Below are 14,877 nucleotides of genomic sequence, written 5' to 3'. Positions count from 1 at the left end.
CTATACTTCTTTAGCACATACATAAAAAGCAGCCACAAACAGATATTACCTTCATGAGAAATTTCCTTCCATGGATTAGGTGGATACATGAAGGCAGCATTCTGGATTTGGTCATGTATATCTTCATCTTCATTGAATGGAAAGGTACCACTGAGGCTTACGTAAATGATGACGCCCACAGACCACATATCCAGAGATCTGTTATAGCCTTTGTTTCGCAGCACTTCTGGAGCAAGGTAGGCTGGTGTTCCTACAACTGAACGCCTAAAAGATTTCTCCCCAATGATTCGAGCAAAGCCAAAATCACAGAGTTTTACCTGTTTAAAGCAAAGTGCTATGGTAAACCAGATATTATTTTTATTATCAGATACATAGCTGAAGCAATTTTGTCATGGATTAGTTGAGAGATCCACCTCTAGTGTTTCTTCATGTGTATTTCTTTTTTTTAAACTCTTCTTTGAGTAGAAACTCATGATTCCACCAAATCGTTACACAAGATTACCAGTCTATTGCATCTCCTGTATTTTTTCACTCCATGAACTAACTATGGTTAATAATACAGGACATTTAGAATCAAAGACATGGCATTCTGAAAGAGACCTAACAGCTTAGGCTGCTGTTGGAAGTTATAACACAAAGCAATAATATTTATTGCATAAAAATATAGAAAATAATTTTTTTTTACCTATGTCTAATTTTTTCCTGTATTAACCAAGCTGACAAAGTTTAGTTCTTGAACTGCCACTTTGGTTTACTTGGGGATACAGTTACACCCTGTCTTTCTACAAACTTCTTCGCTTTTTCCAGAGAGCAGATTTAGCTATTTAAAAATTCCTGCCTCAAATTTCAACATAGATCCTTCCTTTCCAGTTATTGATACTATTTACAAAATTTCAGGGAAATTATCAACAGTATTTCTTTGAATATAGACATTTGGAGCAAACTACAGCTATAGACAAAATCTACAGATAAAGGTAACAAGACTTGATTTAGACCACAAGCAGTACAACCACAATCCAGGAAGTATATTTATATATTCTGTAATATCTACCTGGCATTTAAATTCATAAAATTAAATAAGCATCTCTTCTTCTTCATAAGCTACAACCCAACTTTTTAAAAAAATAATTGCTTCTTTTCTGAGACGATGCAAATTTTCAGTTATCTGGACCTAATTAACTAGAAAAATAGTTTGCACTGTAACGGTGAGCAACTTAGAAACATCTTGGGCCAATGCACAAGTAGTTATGTCACACTTGAGAATATAGTTGTGTATTTTAGATAAATGACAAAAAGCAAGGATTTTTAAAATGCCTTTTTTGGAGCCTTTTTTCAGTACGCGATCAGATTTGCCGCAAGGATCTAATAATTCTGTGTAGTTCTTGAGGCAGGTACAAACAGATCACTAATCACTTTTAAGCTTGTTCATAAAATAAGCATTGCTAACACATGAAGTTGAACAATTTACTTTAGCAGAGGACATTTTCTACTTGCCTGTGGGAAAGGATCAGCTGATGCCAGTAACACATTTTCTGGTTTGAGGTCACAATGAACAATATTTTTGAAATGGAGATGCCTTAAAGCAACAAGGATCTGCGAAGAAACAAATCAAAGAATTCCAGTTTTAAATAATATGCTTTCTACATATTATTCTGACAATAACTGTGGTCAGAGGATCAAGCACTGTTGTAGAGAAAAACAAGCCAACATGAGTGTATCTTTCAAAACAATGTCTATGATGCACCAAAAAAGCAACGAAGACGTTTGCAGTTATTTGCTGTGCCTCAAATTTTTCACCTCGCGATATGAAACAAGGCTGCTCCCTCTCCATTGACTCTACATTCTAAACAGATACTTTTTAAAATAACCTCAGTCTTAGCACTTACTTATTTTTTTTTTGTGAAATGTTGAGTTTTATAAACATTTCATTTGCAAAATGCCCTTCCAGATCTAAGTTACGAACTCAAAAATTTCCAAAGAAACAGTACACAAGCCAATTTAAACAAGTTCTTGAAGAGAGAAAGCATGTGCGTATCTTTGCTCTGCTCTGTCTAACACACATCCATCCTATTCCTGCACCTTTGATTTTGCTATTCCTTGTGTCTGGTCAGGGGCTGACAGAATTTTCCACTATATTGGAAGAAGCAATGGTCAGGAGACTGAATGAATCTTGGAAAGCAAGAAACCAAATTCTGGAGTTGACAGCAGTTTGCACTCGAAAGCCGGGGAACCTGCTCCACTCCATCTCCATTATAAACTGCCTCTGTCGCACTGTTGCTCCTGCTCCTTCTTTTGCTTGCTTTAACACAAAATAGAGGCTGCTGCCATGCTGAGGAGACTAGCTAAGCAAGCGCGTATCTAATTTTATACCTGTATTATGGGCAGTAATAAGACAACGGGAAGGACAGAAAGAACCGCCCCAAAAAGCAGATCACACTGTTTGCAAAAGTCATACAGGGAACCAGATTCCTTTCAGTCAGATATAGCGCTGAGATCCAGTCTTGGCACAGAAAAGCTACACCTACTAAGCGTACAGTATGAACGACAATAGTTAGGTACGTGATTTTTCTCAACGTATTTAAGGCTTCAGCAGGGTGCTATCTGTGCTGTGCATCTCTTGTGCTTACTTCTTCAAGCACAAGGAGGAAGGTGCCTTGATGGCCCTTCATCCAGCAGCCAGACAACTGCTCGCTTACCCAGTTCTAGTTCCTCTTAATAGTTTACTATCCATCAGATAATACACGTGAAGACGTCTTTGCAATCCTCACTACTATAATTCAGGCTTTCATACGTCAGACGGATAAACGATGGCAAGAGCAAAACATAAGCAGCAGTGATAATACCTGGCCTCAAATCTTGTTCTAGGTCTATAATTGGTTTCTTACCTGAGTAATTAGAAACTTTGTTATTCTCTCTGGCAGTCTGCCTTTTTCACTTGATAAGATCATCTCCAGCATGTCTCCATGGAGTTTTTCCATAACAACAAACACCCTCTCCGGTGTCTCGAACATACATTCCAGATTTACAACCCCAGGGTGATGAAGATTCTGTTAATGATATATATGAGATATATATAGCAGTACAATAAAACAGATTTCCCAACATGATTAGTAGGTTTTATCATCACACAGCTAGTTTTCGGATCTCTCCTCCTACACAGGACAACAATCCAGTCCTTCAGTGTTTAAAGTGTGTCTCGTCTGTCGGTAACAGGCACGAAATTTCTAGGGACTGTAGCCTTATAAGAGCATGGCTGAACTTAAAATGAGTTTAAGAAACATCCATTTTCCTAATTATGCCTGTTGCTTAAAACTGCAAAGACTTTAATTCCTAACATGACATCAGAATGGTTAAAAGTAAAATATCTACAACTGTTAACATGTTGCATCATAGGTATGGTTTTAATTAAAAAGACAAAAGAAATATAATTTATTAACCAAATTTTCAAGGTGCTATCTTCACCCATCAGGTTTTACAACACACTAACTGGTTTAAATTTAATTTGGTGAGCAATACAAAAATCATGTTTCTCTGTCAGTCTGGCTGAACACATATTGCCGAGGTTTCTTTCTACTACAAAGCCTGTTACAGTTGCCGTCCGGTTCCTTTACATGCAGGTCATAAAGAACCTTATGCTCCTGTGCAAAGATTTTTACCTGTTTTTAAGTAAGTTTTTTTGATAACGTGGTAACCAAGTTAGGAAAAACACTATCACAGTGTCCTGGAGAACACTACGGCAACAGCTCAACCTATTTTATAATGAGGAAGCCTCAGTCTGGAAGGGAGAAACTAAAATTAAAACATAAATTAAAAAAAAAAAAAATCTAACTCTGTGCTTGGCATTTCTGGACACATAGTTGTGTGTGCCAGAAAGAAGACAATAGGAGTTTAAGATCTCATGCCAGACCTTTTGTCTACCAGTACTGGAGAACAGACACAGAAGTACTTACACACCAACAGAAAAAATACTGACTAAAAAGGATATTGGCTCACAGTAATAAATAATCATAATATTTAATACATTCCCAGCAATTTGCTCTTGGCTATTTTTGCAGATACTGAATGGTAAAAACACCAGTATTTTTGCAAAAATAACTTCGAGTGGTTATTTTCAATATAATTCCTATTTCTTTAAACAATTACATTTCACACAAGTGGTTAGAGGATTTTTAGAAAATTTATCAAATAGATTGCCAAGTAAAATCATATCTGGGTTTACAGTAATGTACAAATGGAGCTAATATAGTAAAAAAGCAAAAGAAAATACCTGTAAAATTGCAACCTCATTACGAAGTTGGCTCTCCTGTTTAGTCGGAAACCTTAGTTTGTCAATTATTTTAATAGCAACATCTCTTCCTGTTTTGCGGTGTTTTCCTGCATTAATAATAACAAAAAAGGCCTCTATCAATTAGCATGATTAATTCTGAAGTGTTCCACTTTTTTACAAATGACCCCAGGCAAGTAATTCCCAGCACAGGTTTGCAACAAGTTAAACCAGTGTAAGTCATTAAAAGTCTTCTGTCATTTCTCTTCTTTCCTCCCTTTGAGAAGTGAACTTTTTTATGTTCTATTATCAGTTGACAAATCTGTTTAAGTACATAAACCAGCCTATGTATTCGAAAGTCAGCTTTGCAGTTAAACAATATAAATTAAACTGAATTTATTAACTGCAAAATTAACTTTCTTATATATAGGCCTGTTCATGTTCTTAAACTACACTCTCTGCAGCTGGCTGGTCATAGGCTCAGTCCTTGACTAGGTGCAGACTAGCAAATAATCAACTAGGTGACCAACTTCACGTCCCAGGTTTACCAGGGAGCTATGGGGATTCCTCAAGGACACATTTGTACAATCAGCTCTCACTTCATGCTGTTCCAAAACAAAAGCTCTACCTAAATAAGTAATACTCCCTGCCAAACGGCTGAAGAAAAATGAGGGGGAAAAGAAAGAGAAAAAATGGATAAGGGAAAAAAGAAACAATCAGACTGCTGAAAAAACAAATATTCCTCCCCCCACCCCAAACCTGCCAAAATAGCAGCAGGAAAAATAAATGATCAACTTCGTTCTTCTTCCATAACAGTTCTCAAAGAGAAGGATTTTCTGAAGACAGACTTCAGTCTGTCTTTCTAGAGCTTACAAAAAATCTGAAGTTATTCATACGCTGACCCACTATTGTATAGAAAACTAAAAGTTAACAAGAGATTTCGTTTTGTTGTACAGCTATGCTTAAGACAGAAAATTTCTTGAATGATGAAAGTATTTGGACTCTGAAATGTTTTATTGCAAAAATTAGCTGCCAGTTGTTTTGTATGAGCAGTATTCGTTAACCAAATAAACTATTTTTTGTTGACAAAGTCTTACCTCCATAAACAATTCCGAACTGTCCTGATCCCAACACCTCATCTGGAAAGATTTGGTATACAGTGCTAATATCCTGTTTATATAAACATAATGAATATTAAGCCCTGAGATACAGTAGCAAGATTTTTTTTTAATTATTTGATTCTTCTAATGGGAACTAGCATGTATTTACTACTGGACATTTCAAAATACCAGAAACATTCATGTGAGTTTTCTTAAAAGGCAAGGCAAATGCAATTGCAGAAAACTGCAGAAAGGAGAAGAATCTTTGACTACTTTTCAGTCATTGCCATCTTACAGGCAATGACTTACAGTCTGCTGTGGGCTACATTATGCTTAATCAAATCTGAAGACACAAGTGTATGGAAACAGAGAGGGTCTTGTGAGCCATGTTCTGCCCAGAGGACCCAGGCTGAGCATCTTGGATCTAGCAACTACAGCTGGGGATTCCCTAGTTTTTCAGAAAAGGGAGAAACTAAGAATTAAATGTCTCTCTGAAAGAAATCCTAGATCAGCCTGTCAGTTGGGGAGAAGCAAGTGGTCTCCTAGTTTATTGGAGTTTATAGCTTTGTGAATATCAGCAGATCTGAGCTTTGGCTTATCGTATTTGTCCATCGAGAGATGTAAAATAGTCCATCAGTGGCAGGAAGGAGGCCAACTTCTCATTAATTCTTAGGGCTCAAACATACGCTGGAACGCAAGCTGTCAGGAGATTTATTTCGGAGGCTCAAACAAAGCTGAAGTCTTTGAATTCAGTTTCATTTTCCTGATATTTATCTAGCAGCATATACAAAGAAGAGCAAAAGAGTGCCAAAGAGTTAATAATAAAGATTGTTCTGGCTTTTCCTTAGGAAATAAAAGGACACCACCAGGTAATCCTTTTCTGGGAAATACCAGAACTGTATCAATGCTTTACTTAGCTGCAGACAGTCCTGTGTTATTTCCCCTGCCTGTGAGAAAGGAAACCATAATGTGGCTGTTTACCTTGACCACGTGTCCCATGACGAAATTCCTAACGAAAGAGAGACCCAAGACTTTTTTACGTATGGGTAACAACATATGTAACTCCTTCTTCAGATAGAGTTTCATCTTTTAGGGAAGATGTGCAATGAAGAATGTCTAATCTCAGTGATGGCAGGAAAGGTTATATTTACCAAGGCTTGTGATTAGCCTTACTATGTTCATCTGACCGAAATTCCATGAACTAATAACTTTTATACAGCCCAGTTTTCCTTCTGATAATCAGCAGTTAATTGATTGCATATCTACAGGGTAAGTGAAAAATGGCTGATGGGAACTCCTCTCTAGCATTTACTTCTCTTTCCAAAACAGATCAATGACTTTGCAAGCTTAATCATACCATGTCTAGCATTCAGAGAACACTCACCACATTTTCTTGAACTTGGCAGTTTGACACTGAAATACTGATGGATATATCCCCTGGGGAAGAAAGTAAAACATACTTCAGGCTGCTGTGCTTTTAGTTCAAACATGTAGTAATAGGAAATGACATTTACATCACATCAATATCTACTGACAACCCTAGAAATTGAACCAATTAGGTCATCTTGTTCATCTACCAGCCAGTATAAAATTGCACCAGCCCAAAAATATGTGACTTGAACAACAGACTTTTGCAAGCTACAGAAAAGAAGCTTATGCATTTCAATATTTATTTTTTAATAGTGTAATCTCATAATTCCCATTTATAAGCTTACTATTGCTTTATTTCGTTCTATTTTTGAGTTTTAAACCTTACACAAGTAATATGAGGGCAGCTAGGGTGAATTGTACTTATTTAATATTGATTTACAGGGTCACATACAATGTATTTGATGCTATCTAGCTTTCAGAAAAAGGCCAATGCTTATTCATATTGATACATTTACTTTCAAAAAGTAATGCACATTTCAACTGGGTTAAGAGCCATTATTAAAATAACCTAATGGAGAGAAAAAAACCTTGCACTTTTGCTTTAATACTACAAAAATCAGAACAAACTTCTACAATTCAGAGTGTATAATGTTTTTGAACTGGAAACCTGTTGAGGTTAATAAATAATAGGTTCAGTAAAACTGGAGAATATATCTTTTACTCACAGCATCTATACAAAGATGTCATTTGGGGGAAGAAAGAATGGTTCTTCAGAGCATTGCTGTCTAGATCTCCTACCTCTGCCTGAAATCCTGTTCAGTGCTGAATTTTCATTTTTTTCAGTATGGATTTCAGCTCCATCAAAACCAGCCTTCTACTGTAAAACCTGTTACACCTTGAAGACTCTCAACCACTATCCATCAGTGCACTAAGTAGAACGGGTAACTCCTGCCCGGTATGGCTTATCCCCCCCTCTTTTCCTTAGGAACAGAATGCTTTTGGAAGGGAGTGTTTCAGTTTGGCAGAGGCCTTTTATCAATGCTGATCCATATGTATACGCTACTCTGAGTACACGAGAGAAAGCCTGGACAAGGAAATGTACCTTACGCTTTGAGTGGAAGACAGTCGGTTGCTATAGTTTTCAGTCCCTGCAGGAGACTGGTCTAAAGGTCTCAGAGGAGCTTATTCTTCACACAAAAAAACTCCCCAAAGATGACTACTGATTTAGAGAAACTTTTCAAATTTCCCAGGAGGCAGAGAAGACAGCTGTTATTGCCAGTCAAGTCTTTTAGGCAATCTGCTTAGCTATGCTGAGCTCAGACCGGGGGCAGCAGGTTACTAATTTGATTTGAAATGGTGTACAGAATTTGACACTATTTTATGTAGGAACCCAGTCTAGAAAAAGCAAAGGACAGAGCTGATATATTCTGAGCTGTTGTGCCTGGAGAAACATGTTGTCTGTTTTACTGCTTGGTTTCTGAAGGTCTTGCTGTTTCACTAGCGTTTCACACTGCATTAATATCAGCCAATTGTCAAGCGGTAAAGCGGGTGCACACTGGAAAAAAGGGTCTAATCCAGCTTGTGCAGACATAGCCAAATGTGCTTTGCACTGACTAAGCTGAGTATAAATCGGTGGTGGTGAACTACGCAACTGTATCTATTTTCTTATGTGGGTTTTTTAAGCCATGCTCTTTGCTCTCTGCTGCTGCAGTTACGTCGTTATCAGTACCCGAGCTGGATTTAAATGAGTTTTGTATTTAGTTTACATAACCTGTCAGCTTTGGTAGGGAATTACCCAAATGCATGTAAACCCGAGGGAAAGATGTATTCTGTCCTTGTGATCCTGGGTAACGTCCCTGTCTGTTCTGCTTAGAGCAGCTGTCCTTCACACTTGAGCTCAGCTCAGCTCAGCGTAGGACAATGTTTATGTCAGTCGTACAGCCAACTGTGATGAAAGGGAGCATATCATCTACGCTGCAGTGACCAGAAGAGCGAACAGCTGCTTCCGTAGATAGCAAGAAACATAAGGTACTGTCATGATGGGGAAAAATCTATCAGTTCCTAACTGGAGCTCAGAAAACTTCATGCCTCTGCACAAGAAGGCTATCATGCCGGCAACACAAAGAGGGTGCAGATGTCCTACACACAGAACAGCTATTTGCTCGCTAACAAATCTGCATGTTGTGTATTAATATGGATAGTTTAGTATAAACTAGAAACATATGGAGGAGAAACTTGCAGTTTCTAAAACAGTACACAGTCAGGTGACAGGTGGTGGTAGAAGAGCCTTGATTAGCTGTGCAACTCCACCTTTCCACACCTGCAGAGCCTTGAGCAGTGTCATCGGCTGTATGACTCTGTTTATTTGAAATAAGGGAAATGGATCAACTTACTGTGTAGGTTGGGTCCTGATCCAGTTGACGCCCCTTTAGGGATGACAGGCATCAAGGCGTGCTGTATTGCCATCTCCCACATTCTTGCCACGTCTATGCCAATACCGCTAGTGAGAACACTGTTATTCAGTGGAACACTTGAGAGGTTTTCTAGGTTTTCTCCAACATAATAGATTATATTTGCTGTGCTTATTTCAAAACAGTGAGGATTGGCTCCCTGAGACAGCAAAGTGAAAGTTTTTGCAGGTTCTAGAGACAAAATTTCAGACAATGGAATTTCCTGAAATGAAAAGATGATTTACATTTTGTGTAGATTATCAACGTACATATATATATATATATTTGTGTGTGTGTGTATATATGAACTTTATTTAATTAAGTTATGATATTAGGCTGTAACTTTTAACCACACATATCTTGTACAGTCAAGAAGGCTTTTGTAACCTGAAACTCCATGGCAGAGGTCTATTGATGGTGAAATACCAAATGTTTTCTTTCCAAGACCAAGTAAAACTTTAATTACTAAACTTATCAAAGAGAGGAGCAAGGTGTGATGAGAAAAGAGCCAGACCATCCACATATCAACAAAATTTCAACAGAAAATTTAATACCATTTCCTTTTTGCTTTAAGAAATGCAAATAAGTCTATTAATAAGAGCAGAATAAATCTATTCTGAATGAGAAATTAAGATCCCAACTTCCCATTTTATGTAAGTATGAACTTGGTTGTTTTACCTAAGTATGACTTATGACACATTTTGCTGATACATTTCCCTGATAAGGAGGCCTGAACAGTCAACATGAAAAAAGTATTTTCCCTTATTAACAATTATTGAAGTAACAGCTCAGGAGTTTAACAGTCTCAAGTAAAAGGATATGAGCATTAAAATAACCTTTTGTAATCAAAATCACAACATAATATCCAAAGGACAAAATTAAAATGGTATCTAATTGTTTGGAAAGAACTTGTATTATGAATCATTGAATATCAGATGAGTTTCTTGGAATCTGTCACTGGTTCTGAGTTGTTCCAGTACAAAAACACTCCATTTCCATAACATGTCATTGCTAGCTGACACATTAAGTTCTGATCTGAGGCTTGCTTGTGAAAGGCAAAGCATATGCAGGTTAAGTAATGAAAACAAAACACAGACCAAAGTTATACTACTTGCGTATTTCAAGTAAGTACTTATTAATATAGCAATTCACTCCAGTAATTATATTCTGCTAGTACAAAAAGAAATTAAAAATTATTCCTTACCTTGTAATATTTGCTTCCAGTATCATTTTGAAAAAGTGTAATGCATTTGCTGTCTAGCCTCCAGTAGTGTCGCTTCCTCTGCAATAAACAATAATCAAGAAACTCTCTAGCAGTTTTGAAGTAAAACGATGAAATGTCCAATTCACAGAAGCATCACTTCCAAACCCTTTCACTTAAGTTTAAAGGGATGAATTGTGAAGAACAAAGATTCATTTTTTATTGCCAGATTTTTAGGAGAACTTTATACTTGCATTTAAAATTTGTAGGGGTTTATAGAACCTGGCTGTGTTCAAGTTGTTCGAGTTTAAAAGGATTTAAATGTCACTTTGAAGTCTGTGTTACATTCAGCATGGTTTGCTAGGGGTGTGCTGCTAAAATAATTCAACTTTCTTTTTGTGTAAGTCGTAACACTCTGGCTCACTTTAGAAGGCCACAAACTGAAGCTTTTATTCTTGCTGTAGCGGCTCGGAACGAAAATAACTTTTTTTTTCTGCATCAAATACATTTTACAAAATTCTCCATTCACCTAACAGTAAGACGCCCAGGAAACTGCAGCTGGAAGGCAAACCTACTTTCCAGAACCCCTGAGGTGTTAGCATTATTTTTTACTTCCTTCCGAACGTCTTCACATTTGGCTGCTTATGATAATACAACTGACATCTTCCAATATTTTTGTGTGTTTTAGCTCTGTTTTTGTAAGGAAGAGTGAATATTTCTTACAGACACTGCTAGTCCTCACATGTGGCAAGAGTTAGAACTTCAGGATTCACAGATACTGTGAAAAACACCTCATGGGAGTGACTTTATCAAAGTATTATTAGGATTTTAAAGTATTATTAGAATTATTAGGATCCTGTACTATTATGTAGCAGGAAGACAGGTCTTCCTTATGGTTCCTTACCAGCGTGTCCTTGCTTGTATAGTGAACCATCCAACCCTCCTTCATTACTGTGCTGCTTCTCCTTTTCGTGTGCTTCACAGACTGTACCACTCTCATTAATGGAATATTGTTGCTGGTTGAAGGGCTTAAGAAACAAATCAATAAAGGTTTTTAAAGTAAGATGATGTTGGACAAAAAGAAAAAAAAGTCTTTTAAATCAGAATATATACATCCAGCATCCACATTTACATTTGTAGTCACTAACAGACTACACTAGACTAGTGTACTAATAGTGGACTAGACACTATTTTGTTTGTCATTCTAAGTATCTTGAAGATATAAATTAAAAAAAAAGAGCAATCCTACACCAGGAGGAAGTCAGGGACCTTATGAAGGCTTTACACACACAGACACACGCACACAAATGAGCTAATGAAATGAGCAAATGCCTAGAGCCTCAGGTAGGATGTGGCAGACACAGCTCAAGTCTGTGCTATGCACGATTCAGACTAGTGCTGAATCTTGAATCTCTTGTAACCGAAGTAGACATCGTCCACCACATTATTGTCCGTTCTGTGATCTTTTTTGAAGTTCAAACACGCAATTGCGTTAGTTATGGTGGTTTGCAGAGTAGCAAACGCTGTCTGTATGTGTGTGTATTTGCAGGGCACGGTGGAGAACCCGCTGGGACCTCTCAATGGTTATCCTCAAAGTAAAGGACTTAAATAAAGTCCTGTTTTCTTGTACTCTGGAGTCCATGCACTGAAAATTTCCACTACTCGTCTGACACACAGAAAGTTTGAAAGACATGGGAACAGTCAAGTTCTGGACTATCTAGCTGGAGAAGTTTAGGAAGTAACCAAGCCCACCTCTCACCTCCCTTGCTGCTGGAGTTAACACGTTCTGTGTAACGGAATATGGACTCATAATCTGCTTCCATCCTAAACCTAAGCGTGTGGTTATTTCTGGCAGAACTTTAAACGGAGATGCTGCATTCAACATGAAAGCAGAGCACAGAAAGCTCATGAATTCTGCTCTGCTGGCAAAGCTGCTGGTACAACAACCCCAGCAAGAAGGGCAGAAAGCACCAGCAGGAGAACCATAGTGTCTTAAATCTCCACAGCTGTTCTGACTGCAAATGTCTGCAGATGGCCCTCCTTCGCTGTAATGCATCCTGGAAATGAGGAACTTTTTAAGAACTGGCATTTTCAAATCAAAATGCAAAAAGTGTCCTGTCTTAAAAATCTCATAAAAACTGTAACATACAGTCTCTTTTGCCTAAAAATTATTCAAAGGAGCAGTTGCTATATAGGCATTACAGGCTTTTAACTAAATAGTTATTTTAGAGACTCCTATCTCTACTGACAAGAGATTTACCTTTTCACTTATCTTTTATAGACCATTTAAAATTGGTTTACAGATATGAAGACTACTCTTAAAAATGACTGTGGCAGGTAATACTGCAAATATTTGTATTTCAGAGGACCTGCAATGCTGTGCCTTCATTATAACTGGAACAGTCCAGGTGTTATTTGACACTGATTTTGTGATATAAGTGTTAGCTTATATACTGGTTATATAATGTGTTTATGTATACATATAGTGTCTATGCAGGTGAATAGGACAGTAGGAAAAAAAAACACCTGGTTCACCACTGCTGGTAGTAAAACTGAATATTGTTGAAATGGATGGCTTTCTATTAATGTAACATATGTGTTAATAATAGAGAATTAAGGGGAATGTGTTACTGAAACAGACTCCTAGGATGGAAAATAAAATTTATTTTATTTTCTGTGGGTCAGACTGGGATTTGTGAATGCAAAACCATTCTATAATTCTTCTTCAAGCTACAAATCCCTGGCAGCAAGGAAATTAGAGCTGAAAGGACCATTTTAGGTTCCCTAACAATGAATAATCCCTATTTTACTTTTGTTACTATTCTGTACAGTTCCAGCATGTGAAAAATGTTTTCTTACCTCTGTTAGAAAGGTCACACATATTCCATTCCTATTTTACTTCCTAATCATTCACTTCAAGTTGCTAATTTGTTCTGTAATTTGCTTGAAACTACTACTTCTGGTTTTCAAATTTTCCTTCTTGCTAAGGTATCTAAAAAACGCAAACATTATGCCCAGATCTGATCATACCATAAGAACTTATACAGGTTTTTTTCATTAAACAAGCTGTCCAAACTTGTAGCCCAATAGCACTTTGGCCATTTTCTTCTTGGACAATACACTGTAAATTCGCATCTCATTTTGCTCTGCACTATCGCTCCTGAGTAGGCTCAGTCCCAAAACAGCTGTCCTATCTCGTGAAATTTTGAGATTTCAAAAAATATTCCTGTTTCACATTACAGACGTTCCAATACTGTTGGAATATATTTCTAAAGACATTACGACACCAGAATAACCAGCAGCTTCTTGGTGAGGCACTCTCTGAAAGCTCAGATTCAAAGCCCTGCCACTCAGCTGTACCCTGTATGTGCACAGTAACTGGCAGACAAGCAGCTATTTCAAAGATCTCTTTTTGAAAAGAAAATGAATACAGTTATCACAAAGATATCAGAAGAAGTGGACTACTGGTCATCCTGAGATACGGTTTCGGATTTTTTTTTTTTTTGGCTTGCTCGCTCGCTGTTTACTTTTTAACCAGGATTTCACTGAGGATGCAAGAGACCTTTCCCATCTAATGTTTTATTGGAACTTGAACATTTTCACAGTTCGTTTTTTAATGAAAATGGATTAAAAAATGCTACTATTTTCCTTCAAACAGAAGAATATATATTTATGTAAAAAGCAGACATTGCACTTCTGATCGGAGGAAAAATGCTTGGGAAAAATTAAAAAAAAAACCCATTCTCTATTGCTCACTTACAAAAAGAAATTTCACAACATAATTTTCATTAACAAAACAGATCTGTGACAATTGCTTGCACATCAGTTTTCAGTTGCTATTTCAAATTGACAGTAATATTTAAGTTTCTCTTAAAATCCTAATACATATATTCAGAAAAGGAGTTGCATTACTCTTTCAGACCCACCACACATCACTCATCTCTGCACTGTGAGGAAGTGAGAACAGCGCCCAAGTAGATGTCTACTCAAGTCCTAGTCCTGATCCTAAAAAAACCCCACTAAAGACAACAGAAATTATGCTTCCCAGCTCACCTGATCATCCTGTTAGACTCATCGTGGTCCGGATCGGGATCCTGCATTTCCCCGTTGTCGCTGTGGCATCCCGTCATTGATATCTCAGAATCATGAGCCATAGACTCCTCCATGTCATCTATAAAACCACTGTTTCTTTCACTGTCATTGTCATCGCTCCCTTCTTCCATGACCACATCAGACTCAGCCCCAGGACTAAGGAGATCTGGAATATTATTTCTGAGGTTATTATCTGAAAACATACAATACTCTAATCACAAAGTCCTAACACATTTCAGGCTCAAGGAAAATTCAGATTCTCTCTTGAATTCTATTGCCTGCGTCTGTCTCTTCTCGGTGTATACTGGTAATGTATGGTCTTAAACTGGCCTTTGGGAGAATCATTACAGAAGGCTGGAAACTCACCAAACCGAAACATTTTCAGAAACGCAATTTTCT

The 14,877-nt window shown here is 37.4% G+C and overlaps 1 protein-coding gene across 3 annotated transcripts in view; it reads right to left on the bottom strand.

Moving 5' to 3' along the window:
* PRKD1 (protein kinase D1) overlaps positions 1-14,877 on the bottom strand; it is a 141,655-nt gene that overhangs the window by 14,307 nt on the left and 112,471 nt on the right. For all 3 annotated transcript variants that reach the window (XM_062576006.1, XM_062576007.1, XM_062576008.1), the window contains 10 exons: positions 14,440-14,644; positions 11,291-11,414; positions 10,390-10,467; positions 9,129-9,408; positions 6,749-6,801; positions 5,362-5,434; positions 4,268-4,374; positions 2,886-3,047; positions 1,495-1,593; positions 50-317 (listed from right to left, as the gene is read on the bottom strand). In XM_062576006.1, the coding sequence (XP_062431990.1) occupies positions 50-317; positions 1,495-1,593; positions 2,886-3,047; positions 4,268-4,374; positions 5,362-5,434; positions 6,749-6,801; positions 9,129-9,408; positions 10,390-10,467; positions 11,291-11,414; positions 14,440-14,644 (1,449 nt within the window). The remainder of the gene's footprint in view (positions 1-49; positions 318-1,494; positions 1,594-2,885; positions 3,048-4,267; positions 4,375-5,361; positions 5,435-6,748; positions 6,802-9,128; positions 9,409-10,389; positions 10,468-11,290; positions 11,415-14,439; positions 14,645-14,877) is intronic.

Source organism: Rhea pennata, chromosome 5 (genome assembly GCF_028389875.1).
Source record: "Rhea pennata isolate bPtePen1 chromosome 5, bPtePen1.pri, whole genome shotgun sequence".
Lineage (NCBI taxonomy): Eukaryota > Metazoa > Chordata > Aves > Rheiformes > Rheidae > Rhea > Rhea pennata.
The sequence above is the reverse complement of the archived record's forward strand: the minus strand, read 5'-3'. Positions and strand labels throughout refer to the sequence as shown.